The sequence below is a fragment of the Dunckerocampus dactyliophorus genome, chromosome 6, assembly GCF_027744805.1.
Source record: "Dunckerocampus dactyliophorus isolate RoL2022-P2 chromosome 6, RoL_Ddac_1.1, whole genome shotgun sequence".
Classification (NCBI taxonomy): domain Eukaryota; kingdom Metazoa; phylum Chordata; class Actinopteri; order Syngnathiformes; family Syngnathidae; genus Dunckerocampus; species Dunckerocampus dactyliophorus.
The window spans coordinates 14,057,151-14,081,663 of record NC_072824.1 but is presented as its reverse complement, the minus strand read 5'-3'; the positions used below and the strand labels follow the sequence as shown (position 1 = coordinate 14,081,663).

The window sequence follows — 24,513 nt, the reverse complement described above, 5'->3', positions numbered from 1 at the left end:
CGGGGCTGCGCGTCCCCGCCCAGCACGTCCTCCCACATCCAGTCGCTAGCAGAGGGGAGTGCCCGCTACACTGCATCCTCACCACCACCATCATTATCATCCCCGCTCACCACGACGTGACTGCCAGAGCAGCTCCCGACGTCAGCGCTCACCGCCGGCCTTCCAGCCTGAGCCTGCTACCACCGGCGGACTTTCCGGTAGGCCCCGAGGTTTGAATGGTTACTTTGTGGCTGTAATTACACTTTAACGCTGATGTCGCTGACTCCGGATAAGTCCTATCATTAATACATGAGAAAAATGGCGGACAGTATTGACATGGAGGTGGTGGTGGAGCAGCTGGCTGTGATAAGCGCACAGCGGGGCGGATGCTGATGGAGGAAAGGAGTCGACCTACTTACATTGGATCCATTTAACAGATGCGCTGATGTGTTTGGGGCGGGGGAGGAGAGCTCCGTCGTCCACGGCGCTCTTGTCGGTGCTCATCTGGGTCCCGGTCGGCCTCTTCCGGCTTGGAGAAGCCTGGCAGGGTGGGGCAGACTTTATTTTTGTAGAACTAAAGGGCAAGAGAAACAGATTATACATTGATTGCGTCACAGGTGTATATAGCCATATTGTGCTGCAAAAAAGGGCAATCAATTGTATGCTGACGGTATCCCAAAACACAGCATATCATAAAAATGTTATACAATGCAAATAGACGCTGTGAGCAGCATTAGAGCTGACGATGAAGCAACCTAATTGGACACTTAAGTGCTTTGATCTTCTTGCACATCATTTTCCTTCTATTCGATCTGTATTGGCTTTGTGGCTAAAATATATTTCTGAAAAAGTCATATATAGTTATTGCTCTTTGATGGCCACCAGGGTTGCTGCCAATTGAAAAAAAAACAGCGATTTAAGCGCTTAAATCATTTTTTTTACTCTAAACAAATTTGAACCAACCAACCCCAAAATATTCCTGTTATAAACGTGTTTTTAAGTTTTCAAATATCTTTAATTTTGGAGGTAAAACATATAGAAGTTGACTTTGACAGTGATGCACATTTCTAACCTCACCAGACATATTTTGCATTTGTGATGTCAAATGCTGAGTACAGTCATCATTCGTTTATCGCAGCTAAATGGTTCCAGAACCGGCCGTTATAAGTGAATTTCCGCGAAGTATGATTCAATACCCGTAAATGAAATATTTCCGTAGTTGCATAAATAAAACGGTTTATGACTTACTAAATATGGGTTTTAACATTACAGCCCTGTAGACATTAAATAACACCCCAATAGTCACCATTATACTCCTATTATTCTTTGTTTACATCACATTGCGCAGGCTACGGGATCACTGCAGGGACATAACAGACGGCCGCTGCTAGCCTTTTAGCCTCTCCAATTTATTCTAAACGTAGTAAAGTGTTTCAAGCGGAGTGGAGGAGAAGAACAAAGAAGCAAAAAAACTTCCACACAGAATGACATGTCGGCTTGGCTCTACTGGCTCATTAGCTGGTCTCCATGCAGTGTGAAAGATAATGTAATCTAACACCTCTCATAACATTACCGATGCCTAGTGACTAGGCCATAGTCAACCACAAAATAGTGGTCATTTATTAATTTATTTTTTGAGAAAACACGTTATAGTGAGGGAGCAATATTTGAAATGCAATACAGCAAGGGAAGACCGCATAATGTTAAATTAATACTTACCTTACAGTGTTAATTGCTTAAAGGCAGAATTGTTGCTGCGGCTCTTTTGTTGTGCAGGTGTACCTAACGTTGTGGCAAATGGGTATAGTATTCATATTACGGAGTTTCAATGAGGAATCAGAAATAGAAAGTAGCGCTTGAAGATGGTGCTATTTAAAGAGTATTCCAGACGCATCTGTCATGCACCACCTCTCTCTTTGCTTTGTCGTCATGGCAGTGTGACGAATACCAAGCATGGATGACTTAGATGTTCCTCAGATGCGGAGAGAAGTGGAATCTCTTCAGTATCAGCTGGCCATCAACAGGGAGAAATCCTCCATCACCGTCACCGAGTGAGTGCGGACAGACAACACAGAAACACACACTGAAGATGCTTGACAATCCGGCATGGAATAAGCTAAGTGTGTGTGTTTTTCGTCAGGCTGGTGAAGTGGATCGAGGGTTGCGTTTGCGAGGATCCTTTCCTGAACCCTGAGCTGATGAGAGCTAACCCCTGGGTGGAGAAAGGCAAGTGTGTGATCCTCTGATGATCACACACAAACACACATATAAATGTATTTACACACACAGGCAATGCACGGATGCACCACAAACTTCAATATTGGGCACTCACATGTTCACACAGCACTAAACACACACATGCACTACTGCTATAACTATTTATTTGGAGAACTTGAATGCTCTTATTTTAAGACTGGTGCGTGTGTATGTATGTGTGTGTGTGTGTAGGTGTGTGTGTGTGTATGCACAGCACTGAGTAGCTTTTTAGATGTTTGTTTTTATTGGCTCTTTACACTGTCAATCAAAATAAAGACTGTTTAGAATTAATGAGAGGTATGTTGATTAGAAAGAACTCATGCAAACATACTAGAAAACCATACAGGTAGGATATTTTGAGGCTTTACAAGAGTTCCCGGATGTAAACATTTCTCCGCACGGCGTTGGACATGCCTTCATTGAATCGGAACCACACATCGCTGTTGCCCACAGCCTTCCCCATGGCAAGGACGGCACACTTCTCACCTGCAGACAGAGGTTTTGTTTGAAATCCTTATGGATATATCTGCTGGCTCACTTTTTTGGACCATTACTCTAAATGCTGAAATTGGATTAAAACAGTAGCTAAAAATGTTTGTATTGTGTGGAATTGATGTTAATTAACTGTGTCTTGAAAGCAATTGAGGCAAAATGGAGGGCACTGCTTGGTTACGAGTAGCAGCAGTGCTGATGCTATGGCTCTTCCAGGCAGCATTACTGTGTTCAGCACAATGGCAATGAAGCAGGCGTCCAGAACTTTCAAAGCGTTATTCACATGCCCTTATTTATGAAAAGGATTAATTTCCCAACAGCAAATGAAGGAAAAGTATTCAAATTACCATCCCTAGGTTGTTTTTTTTTTGTTTTTTTTTACTCATGCAGAAAGGGAGGCATTTACAGTATTTGTGGCGGGCATCCATTACAGTGGAGGACAAGATTTAAAGAACTGCAGTAAATAAAGTACCCAGAATATTAGAAACGTCAACATCACATCTAAATGAGCCAAATCAGTGCTTAATCTTCCAAAATGTGAACTGAATGTGGTTTGGGTACCTGTGTCCAAAGATGTGGACGCGCTCTGAGGTTTAGGTGCAACAGCCCGGCCAAAGAAATCCACCTCTGGCTGTTAGGACAAAAAAGCAGAGAGGTTACTCCGAAACATTGTCCTCAATATTGCAGTCAATGCCACTGAGGGGACTACATGCTTCATTAGCCTAATTTCATAGCTTCACCATGAGTGGTGCTCTATTATCCCAATTTCTATCCCTTTTTATTAAGACTATAAAAAAAAAATCGACTCACTTGCTCCACCTGCAGGCCAAAGCTGAAACGTACATGTCACTACTTCACAGGGAAACCCAGGAATGCACAAAATGTATGCTAAAAAATAAAAAAAGCTTTGACAATGAATCTATTGAGGTACATATATGATTGAAATATATATTATTTTGCATGGTATTTTTTAATCAACATATTTATGGTTGTTTTTGCTGGCAAGTCATCCTCAACACAGGGTTCCTACGGAAAATTAAAATTACACTTTTTCTAGATTCGCTAAATATAGGTGTATCAGAGCTGTAAGAAATAATCGCAGAATCGACTGAGTATCCAATTAATCGACAACTATTATTGTATTTAATTATTATTTTTAAAAATTATTTCAGCCTCTCTAATGTGAATATTTTTAATTTCATTAGCCATCCATGAAAGCAGACACAGGTCTACAAAATGTGATGAAGTTGCAGAAACAAGACTGAAAGCCATGCTTTTTAGCTAATTTGAGGGCACTGATTTAAAAAATGGCATTGACTTTCTCGCAACAGGTCACATTTTTTAGGAAATGTGAGGGGTTTTTTTGTTTTGTTTTTTACTGTTGCACAAAATGAAATGCATAAATTAATGTGAAACTGTGAAGACAAAAGCAGGTACTAAGTGATGGATAGGCCATAAATTAAGCACAGGAGGAAATAAAATCACTTAGAACATCATTTTATGGTAACAGCTTCCTTCTTTTACGTTGACGGGAGTGTTGAGCATCCGAAGATTCACGTATCAAACTCCAGCAGTAGCCTGCTATCATGCTGACATTCCATCTTCCCCGATACCCTTTTTCCATCACTTTTATGTCTTGGTGACATCTTGCCTCGTGGCAACTGCACTAAGACTGCCAAGAGAAGTGAAGCTCAGCAAGATAGAATACCACTCCTGCTTCTACTGAAATGAACCAGTGAACCAATGCAAATTGAGCAGTTTTGGCAAGAATCTGGCTTTCACAGATGTAAATCTAGCCTACAGAAGGCAGATTAGAAATTGGTTTGCTTTGCTTTTTGTGTATGCTATACGGCAATTTTAAGCTTTTTAGGGGGAGTGAGCATAAGATGACCAAAACTGAATGCTGATACAAAAAAAAAAACGGACATCAGATTCGAAATTGGCGCCCCAAAATTTCTTCTTAGTTTCTTCTTTGTTTCAAAAATTATGCAAAACAAGATATTCACACGCATCAGTTTTGACTTTGCCTCTTTTCTCCTAGGTTGCGGACCACACCACTAACTGTTTGTGTTTGGTACATATTAATTTGGTCCATCTCGGGCAGGTGTGTCCAAAGTGCGGCCCAGGGACCGTTTACAGCCTGTGGCTGTTTTTTATTGGACCTCAGCACATTCTAAAAATACAATTAAACAAGAAGAAAAAACACAGCAAAAATGGGTAAAAAGTAACAATTTTACAAGAATAAAGAAAACATATTAGAAAAATAATTATAGTATTAATAGGGGGAAAAAAGCATAAAGTTAAAATATTAAAGACTAAAATATGTGATTTTTTTATAAACAAAGAATACAGTTTCAAGTTGAAAAATGTTGTTGGGTAAAAGTTGTACTATTACGATAAGTAATACGATAAAATATTATGAGAATAAAGATGAAATATTACAAGATGAAATATTTGTAAAAAAAAACAAAGAAAAAACAAGCAAAAAAGTGTAAGGAGACAAAGTTCATACTAATAGATATTTTAGTACGTTTTGTCACCGATAACACAAAGCTGGGATGGAGGCTGCTTTTTCTTTCAATATAAAAAAGGTATTTCCATATCGACATGGGTTGGTTTAAAAAAATGTAAAAGTGGCCCCCGCATCCTTTGTTTTTGCAGTATGCGGGTTTCAGTGGAAAAGGTTCAGACACCCCTGCTCTAGAGCCAAACCAATTACTCGATCAATCGAAACAACAAGCTTCAGATGAATCCATGAAAAAAATAATTGTTAGTTGCAGGCCTTGTATCATGTAAATAAATTGTATGTCATTATGTCACCATATTATTTCCAGGAGTGTCCAGGAGCTACGTAGGTAATGTAGCTCATACAAAGGGGCTGGAGGAGGATAAGAGCAGTCAGTTTTCCCAAAATGTTTTCTGAGATGCATCCCCCACTGTGTGCGCTCATACAAATCTTAACTGTCCTAGCAAGTGCCTTAGAAAAACAGATCGATCCATTTCGTTTTGGTTAGTTCTTCAGAATTTTTTTTTTTTTAAAACAACAGTGGTAACAGTTTTGGAAACATGAATGTTTTTCCATACTTGAGTTTCTAGTTTCCATACTTTACCAGACCTGGACATTTAGTTGGCTAAGCCCTGCCTTCATCAAAACAGCAGAAACATCTTTGTTAATGATGTCTTTTTTCAAGTTGATGAGAATTTGGTTAAGCGAGACCGTAAATGCTTGATTATAACTACATATTGTACAGTATATCTCCATTCTGGTCCTGTTGTATTGTCTGTGTTTTACAGGACAGAAACTTGATATAACGGTTCATTTTCCATATGTAATATGTTCAAAATATAATGATGACAATGTTATTGTTTTTTTTTTTGCAAGTTTCTCACCCTGGTTTCCACTGTGGTCTGTTTGACAATGTTCTCCAACCTCTGCTGGTGGTTTTTGCTGTGCTTAGGGCCGGCCCTGTTTTTCTCCGCCTCTTTCTGCGAAACACACACATAGCTGGCAACTATAAGTCCTATGATTGGATATAAAGTGGGTCTCAAGCAAGAGTCTCACCGCTGCAGGGTTGCGCTGTAGCATGATTAGCTCGGCTCTCCTCATCTTCTCCTGCTCCATCTCTCTGCTGATGGTTTGTTTGGCCTGATAGGTCAACTGACGGCGCGGCGGCAGGCCTGGAAACCTCACTACCTCCTCCACACGCCTGTGGACACATATATATGTACACATATTTGGTGATTAACTACACACCAAATGAAGTTTGCAAAGGTGACAAGGAGTCCTGGTAAATGACAGAAAAGAAGCTAAGAAATAGCTTCCATTTGTCACTGAATCAAACCCGGATTGAGTCATTCTCTAAAACGATAATCCTCTTAGCGCTGATCTCCATCTCTCCCCCCAACACACAATGAACACTTGCTGCGTGCCTGACATCAGTCTTTGTGATTCCACATTTTAGTATCAGAACACCGACTCACTTGGATGACTTCATGTATTTTTTATAATTCTGACACATGCTGCCACTCAGCTACAATTCCATGAATTGAGGTCTATGTAATGCTGGTTATTATAGCAATTGCCAGATAGCATAAAAATATGCTTCAAAGTGGCTGTGATGCTTAATGCCCTTTCCCAGTGCACTGCACGACTCCCATTGTCCAAAGCAGACACTACCAGGTACCACCAGGTACTATTTCTGTCACTTGTTCAGCTGCAGTTCCTTAGAAATGCCAAGGTAAACACACATGCTAATGTTAGTTAACTTTGTTGCTTAATGTCTTCACGCCCGACCCTGCCATATTATATTATACTTCAGTGCCCACTTTGCTGCAACTAGGGGCGCACCGATCCACATTTTTTCACTTCTCCAGATACCTGAATTTGTATATCTGCCGATACCAGTACAATTCCGATACCAGAGCTCAGTTTGCTTTAATATGCAACCACACCAAAATAATATCAGCAAACGTATGTCTCCGCACATGCAGCGCCGCTCGCATAGACACACACACACACACACACACACAAGTGCTCAGCCTGAAACGTTTACCGCTTCACAGACAGTCGCATAACACAGAAGTGAACGCACTTAACTTCCGGGTAGCTACATTATCATTACAGTTATTGTTAATTTTATATGAGGCTGTCACAGCCATGTGTCACCATTGTCAGACTTCTACATGAAATGGCATTAAATATTGTTCTACATTTGAATCGAAACCAGAATGTCCCCAAAACACCATCTAACAAAGGAGTACTCCTGAACATATACAGTTGGAAGAAAAAGTCTGCAAACCCTTTGGAATTTCTTAAATTTCTGCATGAATTGGTCATAAAATGTAGTCTGATGTTCATCTAAATAACAAGAACAAACAAAGAAAGTCTTCTTCAACTAATACCACAAAAACAATGATATGTTTTTATTGGAAATAACACGTAAACATTCACAGGACAGGGAGGAAAAAGTAAGTGAACCCTTGGATTTAACAACTGGTTGACCCTCCTTTGTCAACAATAACCTCAACCAAAGGTTTCTTGTAGTTGCAGATCAGACATGCACAACCTCCAGGGTGAATTTTGGACCATTCCTCTTTACAAAACTGTTGCAGTTCAGCAAGATTCCTGGGATGTCTGATGTGAATAGCTCCCTTGAGGTCATGCCACAGCATCTCAATCAGGTTGAGGTCAGGACTTTGACTGAGCCACTCCAGAACACGTATTTTCTTCTTCTGAAGCCAGTCTGTTGTTGATTTGCTTCTGTGTTTTGGCCCATTGTCCCACCCTCTTTTGATTTTCCACTGTTGAACAGATGGCCTCAAGTTCTTCTGCAAAATATCTTGATAAACTTGTGATTTCATTTTTCCCTTGATGATAGCAAGCTGTCCAGGCCCTGAGGCAGCAAAACGGGCCCAAACTATGATGCTCCCTCCGCCATGCTTCACAGATGGGATAAGGTTTTGATGTTGGTGTGCCATTTTGCCATTTTTCATCCACACTTGGCGCTGTGTGTTCCTCCCAAACAATTCAACTATGGTTTCATCTGTCCACAGAATAATTTGCTAGTAGTGCTGTGAAACATCCAAGCGCTCATAAGCAAACTTCAAACATTCAGAAATGTTTCTTTAGACAGCACCGGCTTCCTTTTTGGCGTTCTCCCATGAACCCTATTCTTGTTTCATGTTTTACATATGGTAGATTTGTCAAAAGAGATGTTGCCATGTGCCAGTGATTTCTCTAAGTCTTAAGCTGATGCTCTAGGGTTCTTTTTGACCTCATTTAGCATTCTGCACTGTGTCCTTGCAGTTGTCTTTACAGGACGACCACTCCTTGGACGAGAAGCAACAGTGCTGAACTTTCTCCATTTACAGAAAATTTGTCTAACTGTGGACCGGTGAACATCAAAACTTTTACAGATACTTTTGTAACCTTTCCAGCTTTATGCAAATCTTCTGAGAGCTATTTTGAGTGAGGCATGGTACACATCATGCAATGTTTCTTGGCATGAGACCATTCGAAATCCGTGTGTTTTCTATTGGCCAGAGCAACTTTAAGCCACACCTCCAATCTTGTTTCAGTTTGGACTCCCGGTTGGCTCACACCTGACTCTGAATACCTCTTATAGAATCCGTAGGCTAGATCAGTGATTCCCCACCCAGGGGTACATACGAGCGAGGGGGTACTCATGGTATGAGAAAAAGGCTCTGGGGGTAAACAAGACATAAAAGGCTGGCCTATAGGTTCACTCAGTTTTTCCTCCTAGTCCTGTGAATGTTTACATGTTTACATTAGTTTATGCAGATTATTTGTTTATTCTTGTGATTCAGATAAAAATCAGACTACATTTTATGACCAATTTATGCAGAAAGGGTTCACATACTCCTCCTCCCACTGTACATCCATGAAAGCAGCAGCAACAGCAAGAGTGCCACTGCCAGAGGCAGACTCCAGTGATCGATTACCAGGACCTTGTTGTAGTGAGCCTGCAGGAAGGAGCTCCCCTGGGCATGATCAAGACAACGACCTCCCTCCTCCAAACACCTGTATCTCTACCAGGAACTAAGGGATTAGGATTAATCTCTAATCTTGAATACAGAAGCAACATCAGGCCACCATAGTTCGGATGAGATCGGTGATCTTTAACAGAGCGTGTGCCCACAGTCTTGCGTGTATGTGTGTACACTCACGGCTCCAGAACATATGTGTACTGTCCCTCAGGCGTGCGATCCTGTCGGTAAGAAAGGTTGTAGGCCAACATGGTGTCGATCAGCTCGCACATCTGCTCCTTCTCTCTGCTGCTGAACAGCTGGGGGTTCACCTGGAGGGCACATGGAAGCTTTTTAGAAGTTTGATGTGTTACAGCTTGGAAGAGCTTGGAGTATATAACATACAGGGCGTAGTTTGGGGCAGATGATGTCAAGGAGCAGCGTGAGAATATCCAGGGTGAGGCTGAGGTGGCTGACCCTGGTTCTGATTCCGGGTGTTATGTCGGCCAACATGGTGGACAAAGCATTCCTACTGCTGAGGAGGCGAGAGGACGCCTAGAGGACAACACAATGACTCATGGACCATATTGGAACTGTTATCAATGCATGACTGTATTCTTCTTTTGTTTTTTTTACATAGTGAGCAATAACACCAATACTTTTTTGGAAAAAGGCTAAAAAAACATCTTTAAAAAGACAAAGCTTTGGGTTATTAGTTATTAGTGTCAACATTTAATCTTTTTCTTGTTACTTGCTGCCATTTTTTTTTTTTTTGCTGTTTTTTTGTTTCATTTTATTTCTACAATGTGTGGCAGGCCCATAACAAATGAGCTACAGCCGCAAATGGCCCCTGGGCCCACTTGGGACACTCCTGCTTTTATAGCGTCATGTGAGGGTTGAGCATGTGACGTAGCATTAACTCTGTGAGCAACCACAACTCTTGTCAACTATCTACCTTGTTAGCTTCTTTCATTGCTAGCTAACAATGGTAAGTAAAGACACAAGGGTACATGGACAAACCCACACGCACACAAAAGAAAACATGCAAACGCCACACATTTCATTTTCCTCCACTTATCCCGGTCCGGGTCGAAGCCCAGAAGCCCGAAGCCCAGACTTCCCGGTCCCCGACTCCCTCCTCCAGCTCCACCGGGAGGACACCAAGGCATTCCCAGGCCAGTTGTGAGACATAATCCCTCCAGCGTGTCCTAGGTCTTCCCCGGGGCCTTCTCCCGGTTGGGCATGCCCGAAACACCTCACCAGGGAGGCGTCCGGGAGGCATCCACACTAGATGCCCGAGCCACCTCAGCTGGCTTCTCTCGATGTGAAGGAGCAGCGGCTCTACTCTGAGCTCCTCCCGGATAACCGAGCTCCTCACCGTATCTCTTAGGGTGAGTCCCGCTACCCTACGAAGAAAACTCATTTCAGCCGCTTGTATTCGCGATCTCGTTCTTTCGGTCATGACCCAAAGCTCATGACCATAGGTGAGGGTGGTAACATAGATCGAACGGTAAATTGAGACCTTTGCCTTCCGGCTCAGGTCTCTCTTCACCACGACGGTCCGGTACAGCGACCGCATTACTGCAGACGCTGCGCCGATCCGCCTATCGACCTCACGCTCCAACCTTCCCTCACTCGTGAACATGACCCTGAGATACTTGAACTCCTCCACCTGGGGCAGGACCTCATTCCCAAACCGGAGGGAGCAATCCACCCTTTTCCGACTGAGAACCATGGCCTCGGATTTGGAGGTGCTGAGTCTTGATTCTGTTCATAATTTTCATGGACAGAATTTCTAGGCACAGCCGAGGTGTCGAGGGAGTCCAGTTCAGGGGCCTTAGGATCTCGTCTCTGCTATTTGCGGACGATGTGGTCTTGATGGCCTCATCAGGCTGTGACCTGCAGCGTTTACTGGGACGGTCTGCATCTGAGTGTGAAGCTTCTGGGATGAGACTCAGCACCTCCAAACTCCACACAAAGATGCCCAAATGGAGATACAAACCCGAATCTTCTGACTGTGTGGCCAACGTGCTAACCACTAGGCCGCCGTGTAATACTGTAATGTTTTATTTAGAAGATGAATATACTAATTGCAAGATGTTGTAATATTAGTTTCATGTTTGGGGATGAGTACTACAGGTCGTACCTCGTGGTGGCTGTGTGGATAGCTGATGCGTGGCACGTGCGGGTGGGCAAACAGGAAGTGATAAGCGACAGACAGGAAAGGCAGGTACTTCATGAGGGAGAAGTTCTGCCCGTGCAAGATGACTTGGTTCAGCCTGTCTGAAAACACCATCCAGTCCAGAGCATCGCACACACACTGCAGGTTGGGATCTCGCACTCTCATGGACAAATAGTTGTCGTACAAACCCTGATGAGAGCAGAATTCTATTATACTTAGTTCACCTTTGCTAAAATAAGACAAGCAATGAGAAGCGTGTTTATTACCTGAGAAACCTTCTCATATTCGCCACTAGATGAGGCCAAGTGAAGAACATGCTGAAATCTCTGAGCTCCACCTCCTGATCCAGGAACTTCCTCAAACCTCTCACCAATACGTTTCCTAAAACATATTTTTGATAGGAGGACTAAGCAGGAGTACCAAAATAGCTGATCGGTAATGTATTCTCAATTGATACACCATTTCCAAAGATAATTATCACAATTTTTATTACTTTATAGCTGTGGCCAACTGCATATTTTTACAAGCATAGTAAAAATGATTACTTTACTTAATACAGGGTCAAGCAAAATGATCTGACACATTTGTAGGTTAAATAAAAGGCAAATAAAGTAAAGAAACAAAAAAGTGTTTTTATTTTCGAGAAGTACATATAATGCCATTTTTTTCATATAATGCCATTTTGCTTTGTTTCTTTATAATGCCATTGTTTTTCGTTTCTTTTTCAGTTGCTGCCATGAATTGGACTGGTGAGCATCGCGCTTTCATTGTGGAAACGTTTATCAAAACAAACGAATCTGTAACTGCAACACAACAAGCGTTCCGTTTGCACTTCAATCTTGGTAGACATGATCCCGTACCAGCTCCAAACACCATCTTGCTATGGGTTACCAACTTCAGAGCTACTGGATCTGCATTGAGTGTGTGGACAATAATGGATACCATTTGACTGATTTAATTTTTAAAACATAATGAAACAGAATGGCATTATATCTACTTTTCGAAAATAAAAACACTTCCTTGTTTCTTTACTTTATTTGCCTTTCATTTAACCTACAAATGTGTCAGATCATTTTGCCTGACCCTGTATTATAAAAATGGATGATACTACGAACAAAAAACAGGAGAAGGAGAAGCCATTAAAATGAAAACATACATTTTATATTTTATTAATAATTAGAACTGTGTGGTATTTCAAAACAAAGCACACTGTCTCACATTACATCCTCAAAAACATAACAGTAAAATTGAGTTTCCACAGACACTACCTTTTGGCACCTTACTGTTGGCATACAAACAACAGTGATCTTGTACCTAAAGGGTGGAGGAGGTACTTAAACTGCAGTCTGCTGATTGGTCATATGTGTCAAACAACATGGATACAATTTCTTGAAGAAATTATTTTGTAATAAACTAAACTGAACTGAACTGCTTTTTGGAGACACACATTTACAATGGAGTGACCGTACCGTTTTGTGCGAGGTAACTGGAAGATCTCCTGCCACAGATGGAACAAGCCTTTGTTTTGGTCCTTCTGGCCCACAGACACACACTGGATGGTCCTGGTGTCGAGCTGTTTGTGACCTCGGCCGAAGAGGAACTGCATAAAGTAATACACTCACATAATCAAAACCATTTTACTATCCTTACCTCATAGAGCAACTACATCTTGAAGAGAGATGCCGCCATACCTGGAGTGTGTTGATGCAAGACCTGATGTCGTTGTCCGTCTTTTCACAGAGCAACATTAGCGTGCCTGTGTCTGCCTTCATCCCCTGCCGGAGTGAGATCTGCAGCCCAGGGATGGAAAAATATAGGTTATCTGTGTTTTTATTGCGTTTATATATGTTTTTTGCATGCGTATACCTCTGCAAGTCTCTGAGCCAGACGGGAGGGCTGAGTCTGGGGGAATGTCAGGAGGAAGGCCTGCTGCCTCAAAGGTCGTAGCGCTGGAACATACCTGAAAAGATAAACTAAATGTAAAACCTCTATTCTAGCTTTACATTGTTGTTTTAACTAAAAGTCTCTCTTACAAGTCATTACAGATGCAGATGATTGGTCGGAGAAGAATGGGCTCCTTCTTCTTTTTCTTCTTTGTAGACTCTGTGCTGGCATCGCTGCCAAGTCCATCTTTCCTGTTCAGGGTTGCTAATAGAATGTTGATGGCAGCCTGTCCAGCAAGACGGGGGGAAAAAATCCAAATAACTCAAAATTTTATTTATCTGGAGTGTCTTTTCCAATTTCAACAAAACTTCGGTCTTACCAAAGATAATGACGCATGGACAAAGGTATCAATTTAATGACACTATTTATTACTGTGTTTGTAGTTTGTGCTAACGTAGCACTGCGCTACAGTACATCATACCTACAGCTGTTTCTAATATTTTAGCCAAAAATGTACTGCAATTTCCAGTATATAAGCTGCTACTTTTTTCTAACGCTTTGAACCATGCAGCTTATACAGTGATATGGCTAATTTGTGGTCACGTTCTGGTCTCGCAACATCTGGTGTGCTTCACAGCAGCCATTTTGTGCTTCCTGCGTGCTCTCTCATCATTAGTGATGTGCAATATCATTGATTTGGTTTCTGATTTGATACAGAGTAAAATTTAGGCTGGTATCGGCGATTCCGATCCAGTAGCATAGCTCATAAAATAAAGAATATAAGAGTCAGAGTAATTTATTTATTTTAAACAACTACATATCATTTAGACAAGCTCTCAATAATTCAGTTACTTTTAACTGTGTTCCTGTTAACGATAGAAGTAAAATGTAAAAGGTATTAAAGTATCGATATTTTGATTTGAGTCTAAACATCTGGTATCGGCGGTATTGATATTTCAGTATCAATCCGCACATCACTACTCAGAGAGAGGTACATGTGATGTGGCTTTCAGATTGAAGGCGATCAATCTAGTGGCTTTTGCTCAGGTCTCATGGTCGTTCTTGGCAGCTTGGAGCTGCGGGAGGTCCACTGTGGCTGGCAAGTTTCAGGAGGGTGGACTGCTGCATGCTGGGGAGGACAGCACGGGCTTGGGGGCTGATTTGCCCTGGGCGGCTGTGGTGCTAGAAACAACGAAAGAGGGAGAGACGCTGGCGACATGTGTGGCGGGAATTTTGTGGCGGTTCGGTTCCAACACTAGAAGAGGACTTTAGTGGTTTTATTCCCAGGTGAAGGCCATGGGCAGCGATGAATTACTTTCCTGGTAGGCTACTGTTTAACTAGCCGTGTTACACACACACACACATGTTCAGAAAACAGTATTTACAGTATTTAATTAAAAGTAAAAAAAACAAACACTTTCTGTATAGCATCTTTCTGTGTACTAAATATCCATTGTTAAGATGTGGACACCTGGGGCTTACAGACCGGTATGACTTACATATGTACAAATCTTTTTTTCCTCTTTAAATTTAGTGGGTGCGGTTTATATACACTGGTGCACTCTAGTCCGGAAATTACAGTAATTACATGGGGAATCCAGACAGTACATCATTCTTCTTAGAAAAGGAGGACTTTTTAAAACTGTGCAGGAGAACCTAATGTTTAACTTCTATGTGTTATTTCCGTAATCTAATGTCAACAATGTAGTGTGCATGTTTCGCAGTTCCTAATCAGATAAACAACAAGTTCTTTTTAGTGTTGTAATTTCAATACGACTGCGATTGACTGGCGACCAGTCCAGGTTGTACCCTGCCTCGCGCCCGAAGTCAGCTGGGATAGGCTCCAGCATACCCGCGACCCTAATGAGGGTAAGCGGTTTAGAAAATGGATGGATTTCCATACAAATGAAAACAATGTTGAATTTAGAATAGAAATGGTGATGCCCTTTCAGTAATTTGATAAAACGGTCAAGAACATACTGCAGGTGCGCCGTCAATCTCATCAATAATTAGGCAGTTTGGCTTCTCGTTGGCTCCCAAAACAGACTTCATTTGTGTCGCTGTGTCGATGCGTTTCTGGAACACCTCTGCACTGCGATCATCACTAAGAAAAATGAGAAGAAGAAGAACGACAACGCAGTCAACACTGGAATATGACGATGAAAGTGTTGTAATTGGCTGTTGCCTGTCTCACCTGGCGTTGATTTCCACCACATTGTAACCAGCATGCTTTGCAATAACGTGAGCCAAGGTGGTCTTTCCCAAACCCGGAGGACCAGACAACATTGCCACCTAGAGAGGGAAAGACTCACTTATCTTAATAAATGAAGGTTGTTACATTAAAAGCAGTGCTTGGTGGTGGGGCGGGGCACAAGGGGCAGTGAGGACTGTCAATATTAGTGCAGACCTGCCACCATGTATGAATTTGTTGTAGTCAGTATGCAATTTGACTCTTGAATTTGCTGGTGTGCTTCACTGCTCTACATTTTGTTGCATTTCGCTGGTTTCAGTTTCAAGTTCAGTCTGTAGAGTACACATAAATAACTAGTTATCAGTTTCTCAGTAGAAAATATTTCTGTCCCCCTGTGGGGGCATGATAGAAAATAATAGAGAATCACTGCGTTAAAGCAAGCTAATGACAACAAAATTACAAGAAAAATATATCATTGTATATTCAAACAATGGTTTTCCAACACCCCAGTTTTTGACTAAATTTGGCTTCAGTTCTTGTACACTGTCTCGGTTATTGTACAATATTGCGCATAACAAACTGTTGTACTACAATCTGTGGCATTAATAATAAAAATGTGAATGGACTACTCCCTGCATTGCTTGTTTATTCAGCCATCTAGGATCACACACACTCAACACCAAATCTCGCAATACTTAGTTTCCACAATACTACGGTATCCTGTAAGGCTCATTCCTTCAGCAAATTCAAATGAGAAAGAAAGAAAGAAGAAATCTAGGACGCTAATGTTGCAAAAGGGGTGCTAACAAAATAGAGATCACAAATGATCGAAGACGTTGAGAAGTAAATATAAAATAAAATATTAAATAATAATATTAAATAATAATATTAAATAATAAAATAAATAATAATATAAATAATAAAATATTTTTTATTAATGTATTTTATATTAATTCCATCAAACAAAAATATGTTCATTCAGCAAGTGTCAAAATATAAATATATTTGACATGTGATTCTGTTGTTTGTCTTTTGACTTTATTTTTGCTAGTGCCTTACAGCTTGTTGTATTGTATTGGGGATATGTGGTCTTTTACACATTTGACAATACTGTAAAAATGTCACTTTTACAGAATTGGATTCTTCATTTTGTAGTGTAAGATTAATGTCTACATGACCAAATTAACCATAGAATCAAATCATATCATTCATACATTGTATTGAATAGTTCTCTTTTTAAAATATAGTTTTTGAATTGTTTCGTAACCCGTGTATCTAGATGCCTATCGAATTGTCTATCACAAAGATGTAAAACCCTAGTATTTATGTGTTTTTATTATTATTTTTGGGTGTCTCTAACACTACTGTAATTGGAATGACATGATTTTCAATGCGAAAAATTGTTCTTCGGTTTTCATACGTTTCAGTTTTCGTCAGACCTTTTGGAACAAATGAACAAAAAACGAGATTCCACTGTACATGTAAATTAGGGCTGCAGCAGTGCTGCAGTTAATGTTGAGCCACAAGCGGGAACAAACATTGAGCAGAAATGGACCAAGAAAAGGGTATTCTGAATGGTAAGTTTAGCTTCAAAAGCAAAGTTACTTGTATGTACTTTCGCTGTGAGTTTTGAATTATCCCTGGAGCATGTTGAGTCGCAAATGTCAATTGCTGGACTCAAATGGAGAAACTGAAGAATCTAGAGAATGTGCTGGAGCAATGCAGGTATTTTTTAAATTGTTATTTATACAGTGGTACCTCGGCATACGAGTGCCCTAACAAATAAGTGGGTTTTTTTTTATTCACGGGTTATGAGCCGCTAGTTACCGGCAGGCATAGGCCAAGACAGCTATGTGGAGGGCTCGTGTCATCTTAGCATGTGGAGACAAGTGTGGACGCACCCCCACACATAGCTCTCAGTGAGATGACGGTAAAGGCTCGCGAGGGAATTCATTAGCATTATTATTATTATTATTACTTATTAGCGTTTGTGCTTGAACAGTCGTGTTTTTCCAAAGAGAACAGAATAAAATTTGCATGTTGCAAGACCCGCGATGTCATACTTCCACGTTGTTAAAGTCAACAGAGCAAGAAAAGTGTGAGTGTGTGTAAAACAGCGGAAGTGAAGTATAAGCTATAGCCTGACTGCCCTATAGTATCTGGGTGCAGTCCTAGTTCTGTAAACTACTGGCTTTTTGGAAAACTTCAATTGTAACGTTAGTCACAATTATATTTTGTGAGATTATTTGCTTAAAGAGATGATATTTGAGTGATGGACACTTTACCTTAACAATGTCTACTCATTGTACATTGTGTTTGTTTTTTATAAATTGAGAACCATTTTGTATTGAGCTGTTTAAAAAATAAAAATAAAAGCAGAATGTTTAAAAAATAAAAAATTGCATACAGCAAACATATTAGCCGGTCTCATGTTGAGAGTTGTATTAAAATCTTTAAAATGGTCTTTCAAAAGGTACACTTAATACAGACAAAAACGTCTCTGTAGTTGTAATTAATTGTGATTAACTATGGACAAAATGTGAATCATGATTAAATATTGTAATCGATTCACAGCCCTAATATAATAATCACATTAATAAATCACATTAATTTCTACATTCATTTATTTTCTGTGCCACTTAATCCTCATTATGGTTGTGGCGGTATGCTGGAGCCTATCCCAGCTGACTTTGGGCGAAGGGGGGGGGTACACCCCTGGACTGGTCGCCAGCCAATCGCAGGGCACATATAGAGAATCATTCACACTCATTATGGACAACTAACCTCACATGCATGTTTTTGGAATGTGGGAGGAAACCATAGTAAACGGAGCAAGTCCACGCACACACGGGGAGAACATGCAAACTCCACACAGAGATGTCCAACGAAGATTCGAACCCAGCTCTTCCAGACCTACCGACTGTGTGGCCAACATGCTAACCACTAGGCCCAAATATATTTATTTTACCTTAAAATGGTTTTGCGCCAACCTTGCTGTGTACTGCTGCCGATTTAAACGAAAAACTAGTCTGGCTACGGTGCTTTCTGCTGCTAACTGCTAAGATGTATGCCTTTGTTCCTTTATTGCGTACGGAGGAGAAATCACCTCGTTATATCAACACAAACCATTAATCAAATTCCACATGATTGACAGCATTTTTATACATCACAAAATGGATACATTGACAGACATTATGGCCATCCTTTATTTTAAAATGTAGTATCATTATCATAAAAAGTGTGTTTACCTTAAATTTGGGTCGTTTGTACTGGTCCAATTCAGCCTCCAGTATCTCCTCAGTCATCTCCATCTTGGTCTTGAAGCGATTTTGTTTCAGATTGGCTTGATTAGGTTTGAATGAGGTTTGGATGGGTGCTTGTCTATCGGGCCGCATTGGGCGGGCCTTCCTCTCTTTTCCGAAAACAACAGTGTCCCACAGCTTCAACCACTTCAGCAGACAACGGTTGGTAAACTGTAAAAGAATAACAATTTGTCACAAAAACATATTAGAGATTAGAACCTTTTAGTGCATGAAGATGCAAGGTGGTGTACGTCATCGCTGAGCAGCTCGGTGTAGTGCCGGGGAGAAAATCTATCAACCCAGAGGCGACAGCTTCGACCCTGTGAGTCTTCGGCATCGTCCTCTTCATCCTCCCTACTTTCAGGCTCAACAATGACATCATTGACACTGCTGGGATATGAAACGGATCCAAAAGCAGAATTAAAAACACCAAGTAGGGATGCTTGTGTGAGACAAAGTAGGGTGATGAATTACCTGGCTAAGAGCTCTGTGAGGCGCTGCGACTCCGCTACAACCTCCTGGTGGCGCTGCATTATTAAAGAACACAGGCATCAGTCCACTTCTACACATTCATATTCTTCACCTCATTTTGATGTAGTATGTTCTTTTTGTATCATCACCCGCTCTGCTTCCTGCTCTCTCAGCACACCAATTGGCACAGCGAGAAGACCCAAGGAACCCTGAGAGTCGGGTAGCATTCTGCCCCCTGTGAGCTAGAGATAAAATGGCAATACACAGTTTATTGAAATATAAAATATCAAAATATAATTTAGATACAAAATGGAACAGTGGAAAATATGCAGTCGGTACGACTTTCTTCAAGATTTGCAAGTGTGTTCGTGGGGCTTTTTGTCCATTCGCTAATCAATTTGATTGATTGACTAAGATGAGTGTTTCAATATACTTTTTCCTATCCTATTTTCACCATTTCACCTTGTCTGCTTCTGTGTCCTTCTGGCGGAGATAGACGCGACTCCCCGACGAGTCAGTGATCGTGATGTAGTCACCCTCGAGCGGGGGTCTCTTCAGCACGCGTGACTGCGTCGCCATGGTAACAGGTCGCCTTGGAGACTCTGATATTGTAGCGAAGCCACTGATATCCAGGGCGGCTGAGGAAGACCTGAAAGATCACAAGCGTTCAAAATTATAGTCAAGATCATTGATTATTTATTCTGACTAAATATGTATACACAGAAGATCCCTGCCTTTTCACGGTTTGGCATTTGCGCCCCTGCATATTCATGGATTTGTTTTCTCTACTTTAAGTTGTAAAGAATTTGTTTGAATTTGTAACTTAACGATAACGAAATTGTATGGCACTATCTGCAGGATAAAACAGTGCTGGCACAAATGCTTTGTAGACCTGCAAACCTTGAAGAACACGTATTATATATATATATATATATATATATATATATATATATATATATATATATATATATATACACACACACACATATATACAGTAGTACCTTGCATAACGTAAACCTCCTTTTACGTAAATTCCACTAAATGTAAAGAATTTATGTAAAGTCTTCGCATCGTATTCCATATAACGTAAAGCGCCAAGTCAGTGCAAGTCTTTTTTTTTTTTTTTCCAATCAACTTTATTAATGCCTCAAGTCGGTGCAAGTTCAGGCGTCACCAAGACAACACTTGGTGACGCCTTCTGACGCATCACGTTCTCATTGGCTGATTATCGGGGCACCGCCTCCACTCTCATCTCATTGGCTGATTATCGGGGCACCGCCTACGCTCTCATCTCATTGGCTGATTTATACAGCACGTACGTGAGTTTGTGTGAGAGACAGGCTTGTCCCTTCAAACTCCTTCCTCTTCGTAGTCCCCCTGAAACTAACTTAAACAATTAAGTTACAAATTAAAATTTTGCATACAGCATTACCGTGTAGTGCGTGTGCGTTTGTCTGCGAGACCAGCTGACTCTTAGACTTTTTGAGTCGCGTTTCGACTCAGGCTAGTCCTCCTCCTCCTTCCTGTCTCCACTTGTGCTCCTGATCAAGACATCTCGTGAACGGTAAGATAGTTTTTGTTTTTCAGTTTTATTCATTTACAGTAATCTTAATTATTACCTTATTTTCTATTGGAATGTTACTCTACTATGTTTATGCTAACGTTTTCTTATATTTTCCCACCATATTTGGTGGACTTTGAATATTTTGAAGTGCCAAAGGGGTGAGTTTGGGAAGATCTTGGAACGGATTAGGCTATTTACATGTATTTTACGCTTTGTATAACATAAAAACCCTACAACATAAAGGTTCTCGGAACGGATTATTTACGTTGTAGGGGCGTCTACTGTATATATATATATATATACACTGCTCAAAAAAATTAAAGGAACACTTTGAAAACACATCAGATCTAAAGTTGGGGAAAAATGATCTTGAATATCTTTCCTGATAATAAGTGGGTGATGTATTAGTAACAAAATGATGCCACATAATTTGATAGAAATGAAAATGATCACCTTATAGAGGGGGGAAATCAAAGACACCCCAAAAATGAAAGTGAAAAAATGATGCAGCACACTGGTCCATTTTGCTAAAATGTCATTGTAGCAACTCAAAATGATTCTCAGTAGTTTGTGTGGCCCCCACGTGCTTGTACGCATGCCTGGCAACATCGGGGCATGCTCCTAATGAGACTACAGATGGTGTCTGGGGGATCTCCTCCCAGATCTGGACCAGGGCATCACTGCGGTACCTGGACGCATGGAGGAGATTCCAGGAGACAGGTAGTTACTCCAGGAGAGCTGGACAGGGCCGTAGAAGGCCCTTCAACCCTCAGCAGGATCGGTATCTGCTCCTTTGTGCAAGGAGGAACAGGATGAGCACTGCCAGAGCCCTACAAAATGACCTCCAGCAGGCCACTGGTGTGAATGTTTCTGACCAAACAATCAGAAACAGGCTCCATGAGGGTGGCCTGAGGGCTCAACGTCCTGTAGTGGGCCCTGTGCTCACTGCCCAGCACCGTAGAGCTGGATTGGCATTTGCCATAGACCACCAGAATTGGCAACTACACCACTGGTGCCCTGTGCTCTTCACTGATGAGAGCAAGTTCAACCTGAGCACATGCGACAGACGTGAAAGGGTCTGGAGATGCCGTGGAGAACGTTATGCTGCCTGCAACATCATTCAGCATGACCGGTTTGGTGGTGGGTCAGTGATGGTCTGGGGAGGCATATCCCTGGAAGGACGTACAGACCTCTACAGGTTAGATAACAGCACCCTGACTGCTATTAGGTATCGGGATGAAATCCTTGGACCCATTGTCAGAACCTATGCTGGTGCAGCGGGACTTGAGTTCCTCCTGGTCCACGACAATGCCCGACCTCATGTGGGTAGTGTATGGAGGTAGTTCCTGGAGGATAAAGGAATTGATACCATTGACTGGCCCCCACGTTCACCTGACCTAAACCCAATAGAACACCTCTGGGACATTATGTTTAGGTCCATCCGGCGCCGCCAGGTTGCTCTTCAGACTGTCCAGGAGCTCATTGATGCCCTGGTCCAGATCTGGGAGGAGACGCCCCAGGACACCATCCGTAATCTCATTAGGAGCATGCCCCGATGTTGTCAGGCATGCGTACAAGCACGTGGGGGCCACACAAACTACTGAGAATCATTTTGAGTTGCTACAATGACATTTTAGCAAAATGGACCAGTGTGCTGCATCATTTTTTCACTTTCATTTTTGGGGTGTCTTTGATTTCCCCCCTCTATAGGGTGATCATTTTCATTTCTATCAAATGATGTGGCATCATTTTGTTACTAATACATCACCCACTTATTATCAGGAAAGATATTCAAGATCATTTTCCCCCAGTTTAGATCTGATATGTTTTGGAAGTGTTCCTTTAATTTTTTTGAGCAGTGTATATATATATATATATTCCAATATATTCACTGGGTTGGGACTTGAGTTGAAGGATTAGCAACAGTTGACTGCAATGAGATCTGCATTTTATTTATTATTTATTTTGAAAGAATACAGCTTTTCTGTATTATTTATTTTAAATACATACAGTACAGGCACACACCTTCTCATTCAATGCGCTATCTTTATCTTTATTTTCATGACTATTTCCATTGTAGATTCTCAAAACAATGACAACATTGTGGAATATGTGGAATTATGTACTTAACAAAAAAGTGTGAAATAACTCTAAATATGTTATGTCTTTTTTTTTTTTTGATAGCACGGCAAACCCTTGTTGTTCTCTCAATGAGCTTCATGAGGTTGTCACCTGAAATGGTTTTCACTTCACAGGTGTGCTTCGTCAGGGTTACTTAGTGGAATTTCTTGCCTTCTTAATAGGGTTGTGTTGTGTGTTGTGTGTAGACAAACTTTTGGCCTGTACTGTATGTTCCAGTTTCATTATGTTATATATACTTTGGTTGTTTTAAATTGACTTTTTTTTTCCTCTTGTCAATCAAGATATTTCAAAATAACACATTTTAGAGCTGTAATTACAATACTGTGAAACCGTCAAACCATGATAATTTTGCCTGAGGTTATCATACATCATCAGAATCTCATATGGGCCCATGCCTAGTTTATCAAAGTTTCTGGTCACTGTCTTCTACCTGGCAATATCAGGTGCTTCATATTGCTCTGGGGAGGATGGTGGTGTGATGTCATCACTCTGCGAAGAGTTAAAAAGTCGTTTCACCACACCTGTGTCCTGCTTGTGCCGCTTTGACTTTGGAGCTGAAATATAATTGGAGGGCATTTGGAGTGAAAACTTCCAGCGAAAGCATCAAAAGTAAAGCGCGATGAAATTAACTCACTGATTGGTTCATTAGAGAGAGGATGTTGTATGTCTGTTGCGTCATCACCTGCATTCTGCCTCTGACGCTTCACTGGCTTGGAAAAGTCTTCTAAAAAAAAAAAAAAAAAAAAAAAAATGAAAACATGCACTCCCTCAGCTAATGTCCCATGCATTAAGCAAACACCAATTAGGTACACCTAATGTAATGATATTATGGGAAAGAGCTGTACATGGCTGTAAACTACAGTAAAATAATAAACATACTGTTAAAATCCACAAGGGTGAGAGGGGCAGTGTTTCATTGAGTATTACAAGTTATGGCTCTTTACAATTGTTATATTTTTATTAATTGCATAGAATGGTTGGAAATCAAATCCATTGTGGTCGTATATAACAGCAAAAGCATAAAAAACGGTCCACTATCACTGTCCAAACATTTCTGGACTTTGAAACAAACAAAAAGTCACAGTAAGATAAGTTGACTTTTAAGAGAAAAAAAGATAAACTCCAAAAATCCTTCAAAAGCAAATATACGAACATGCAGATGGAAAATGGTAGTAAAACACACCAGTCGGTGATATACAGTTCAGGTGTAGGAGAGATGAAGGTGTATCGAATTAATTGATGTAGATTTTTAATTGTCTTAACGGGGCAATATTAAGTTTCTGTACATTGCGCTTTTTAATAAAGAGTTACACAATCTGTTGAACTAAAACCTGTCACTGTTTGTTTATGTACTTACCCTCCAACTGAGCCAACGCATCCAACTCATCAGCGAACTGCTCCTCAAAGTTGTCCTCAATTTCAAATATTTCGTCATATTCATCCATGGCGCCTCGTCCACAAAGCAAACCAAATATGCTTTTAAATATCACTAGACTGTATGTTCTTAAACGACATCTCAACAACGCGGAAAGATTTCCCGGTATTTTTTAGTGTGACGCTCCAC

General features: G+C 41.0%; 2 protein-coding genes across 2 annotated transcripts; one reads left to right on the top strand and one right to left on the bottom strand.

The window, feature by feature from the left end:
* The first annotated feature begins 28 nt into the window (after positions 1-28).
* On the top strand, positions 29-2,526 carry LOC129182189 (guanine nucleotide-binding protein G(I)/G(S)/G(O) subunit gamma-13-like). The gene is made up of 3 exons (XM_054777982.1): positions 29-197; positions 1,916-2,030; positions 2,120-2,526. Exons 2-3 carry the CDS (start codon positions 1,933-1,935, stop codon positions 2,223-2,225), a joined length of 204 nt encoding a protein of 67 aa, XP_054633957.1. The 5' UTR covers positions 29-197; positions 1,916-1,932; the 3' UTR covers positions 2,226-2,526.
* On the bottom strand, positions 1,637-24,513 carry chtf18 (CTF18, chromosome transmission fidelity factor 18 homolog (S. cerevisiae)). Its single transcript, XM_054777974.1, has 22 exons — positions 24,307-24,513; positions 23,584-23,673; positions 23,380-23,503; positions 19,706-19,892; positions 19,393-19,485; positions 19,247-19,299; positions 19,024-19,162; positions 18,719-18,943; positions 15,474-15,571; positions 15,260-15,383; positions 13,429-13,565; positions 13,262-13,355; positions 13,087-13,185; positions 12,865-12,995; positions 11,662-11,776; positions 11,360-11,584; positions 9,619-9,768; positions 9,415-9,545; positions 6,290-6,434; positions 6,118-6,213; positions 3,289-3,358; positions 1,637-2,721 (listed from the first exon to the last, which is right to left on the bottom strand). Exons 1-22 carry the CDS (start codon positions 24,392-24,394, stop codon positions 2,600-2,602), a joined length of 2,736 nt encoding a protein of 911 aa, XP_054633949.1. The 5' UTR covers positions 24,395-24,513; the 3' UTR covers positions 1,637-2,599.

Coding starts and splice junctions, on each gene's coding strand:
- LOC129182189 (XM_054777982.1), top strand. CDS start 1,933: ATGGATGACTTAGATGTTCCTCAGATGCGGAGAGAAGTGGAATCTCTT. Junction 2,031..2,119: donor TCCTCCATCACCGTCACCGA/GTGAGTGCGGAC, acceptor GTTTTTCGTCAG/GCTGGTGAAGTGGATCGAGG.
- chtf18 (XM_054777974.1), bottom strand. CDS start 24,394: ATGGATGAATATGACGAAATATTTGAAATTGAGGACAACTTTGAGGAG. Junction 9,546..9,618: donor TCTGCCCCAAACTACGCCCT/GTATGTTATATA, acceptor TGTGCCCTCCAG/GTGAACCCCCAGCTGTTCAG. Junction 6,214..6,289: donor TACAGCGCAACCCTGCAGCG/GTGAGACTCTTG, acceptor TGTGTTTCGCAG/AAAGAGGCGGAGAAAAACAG.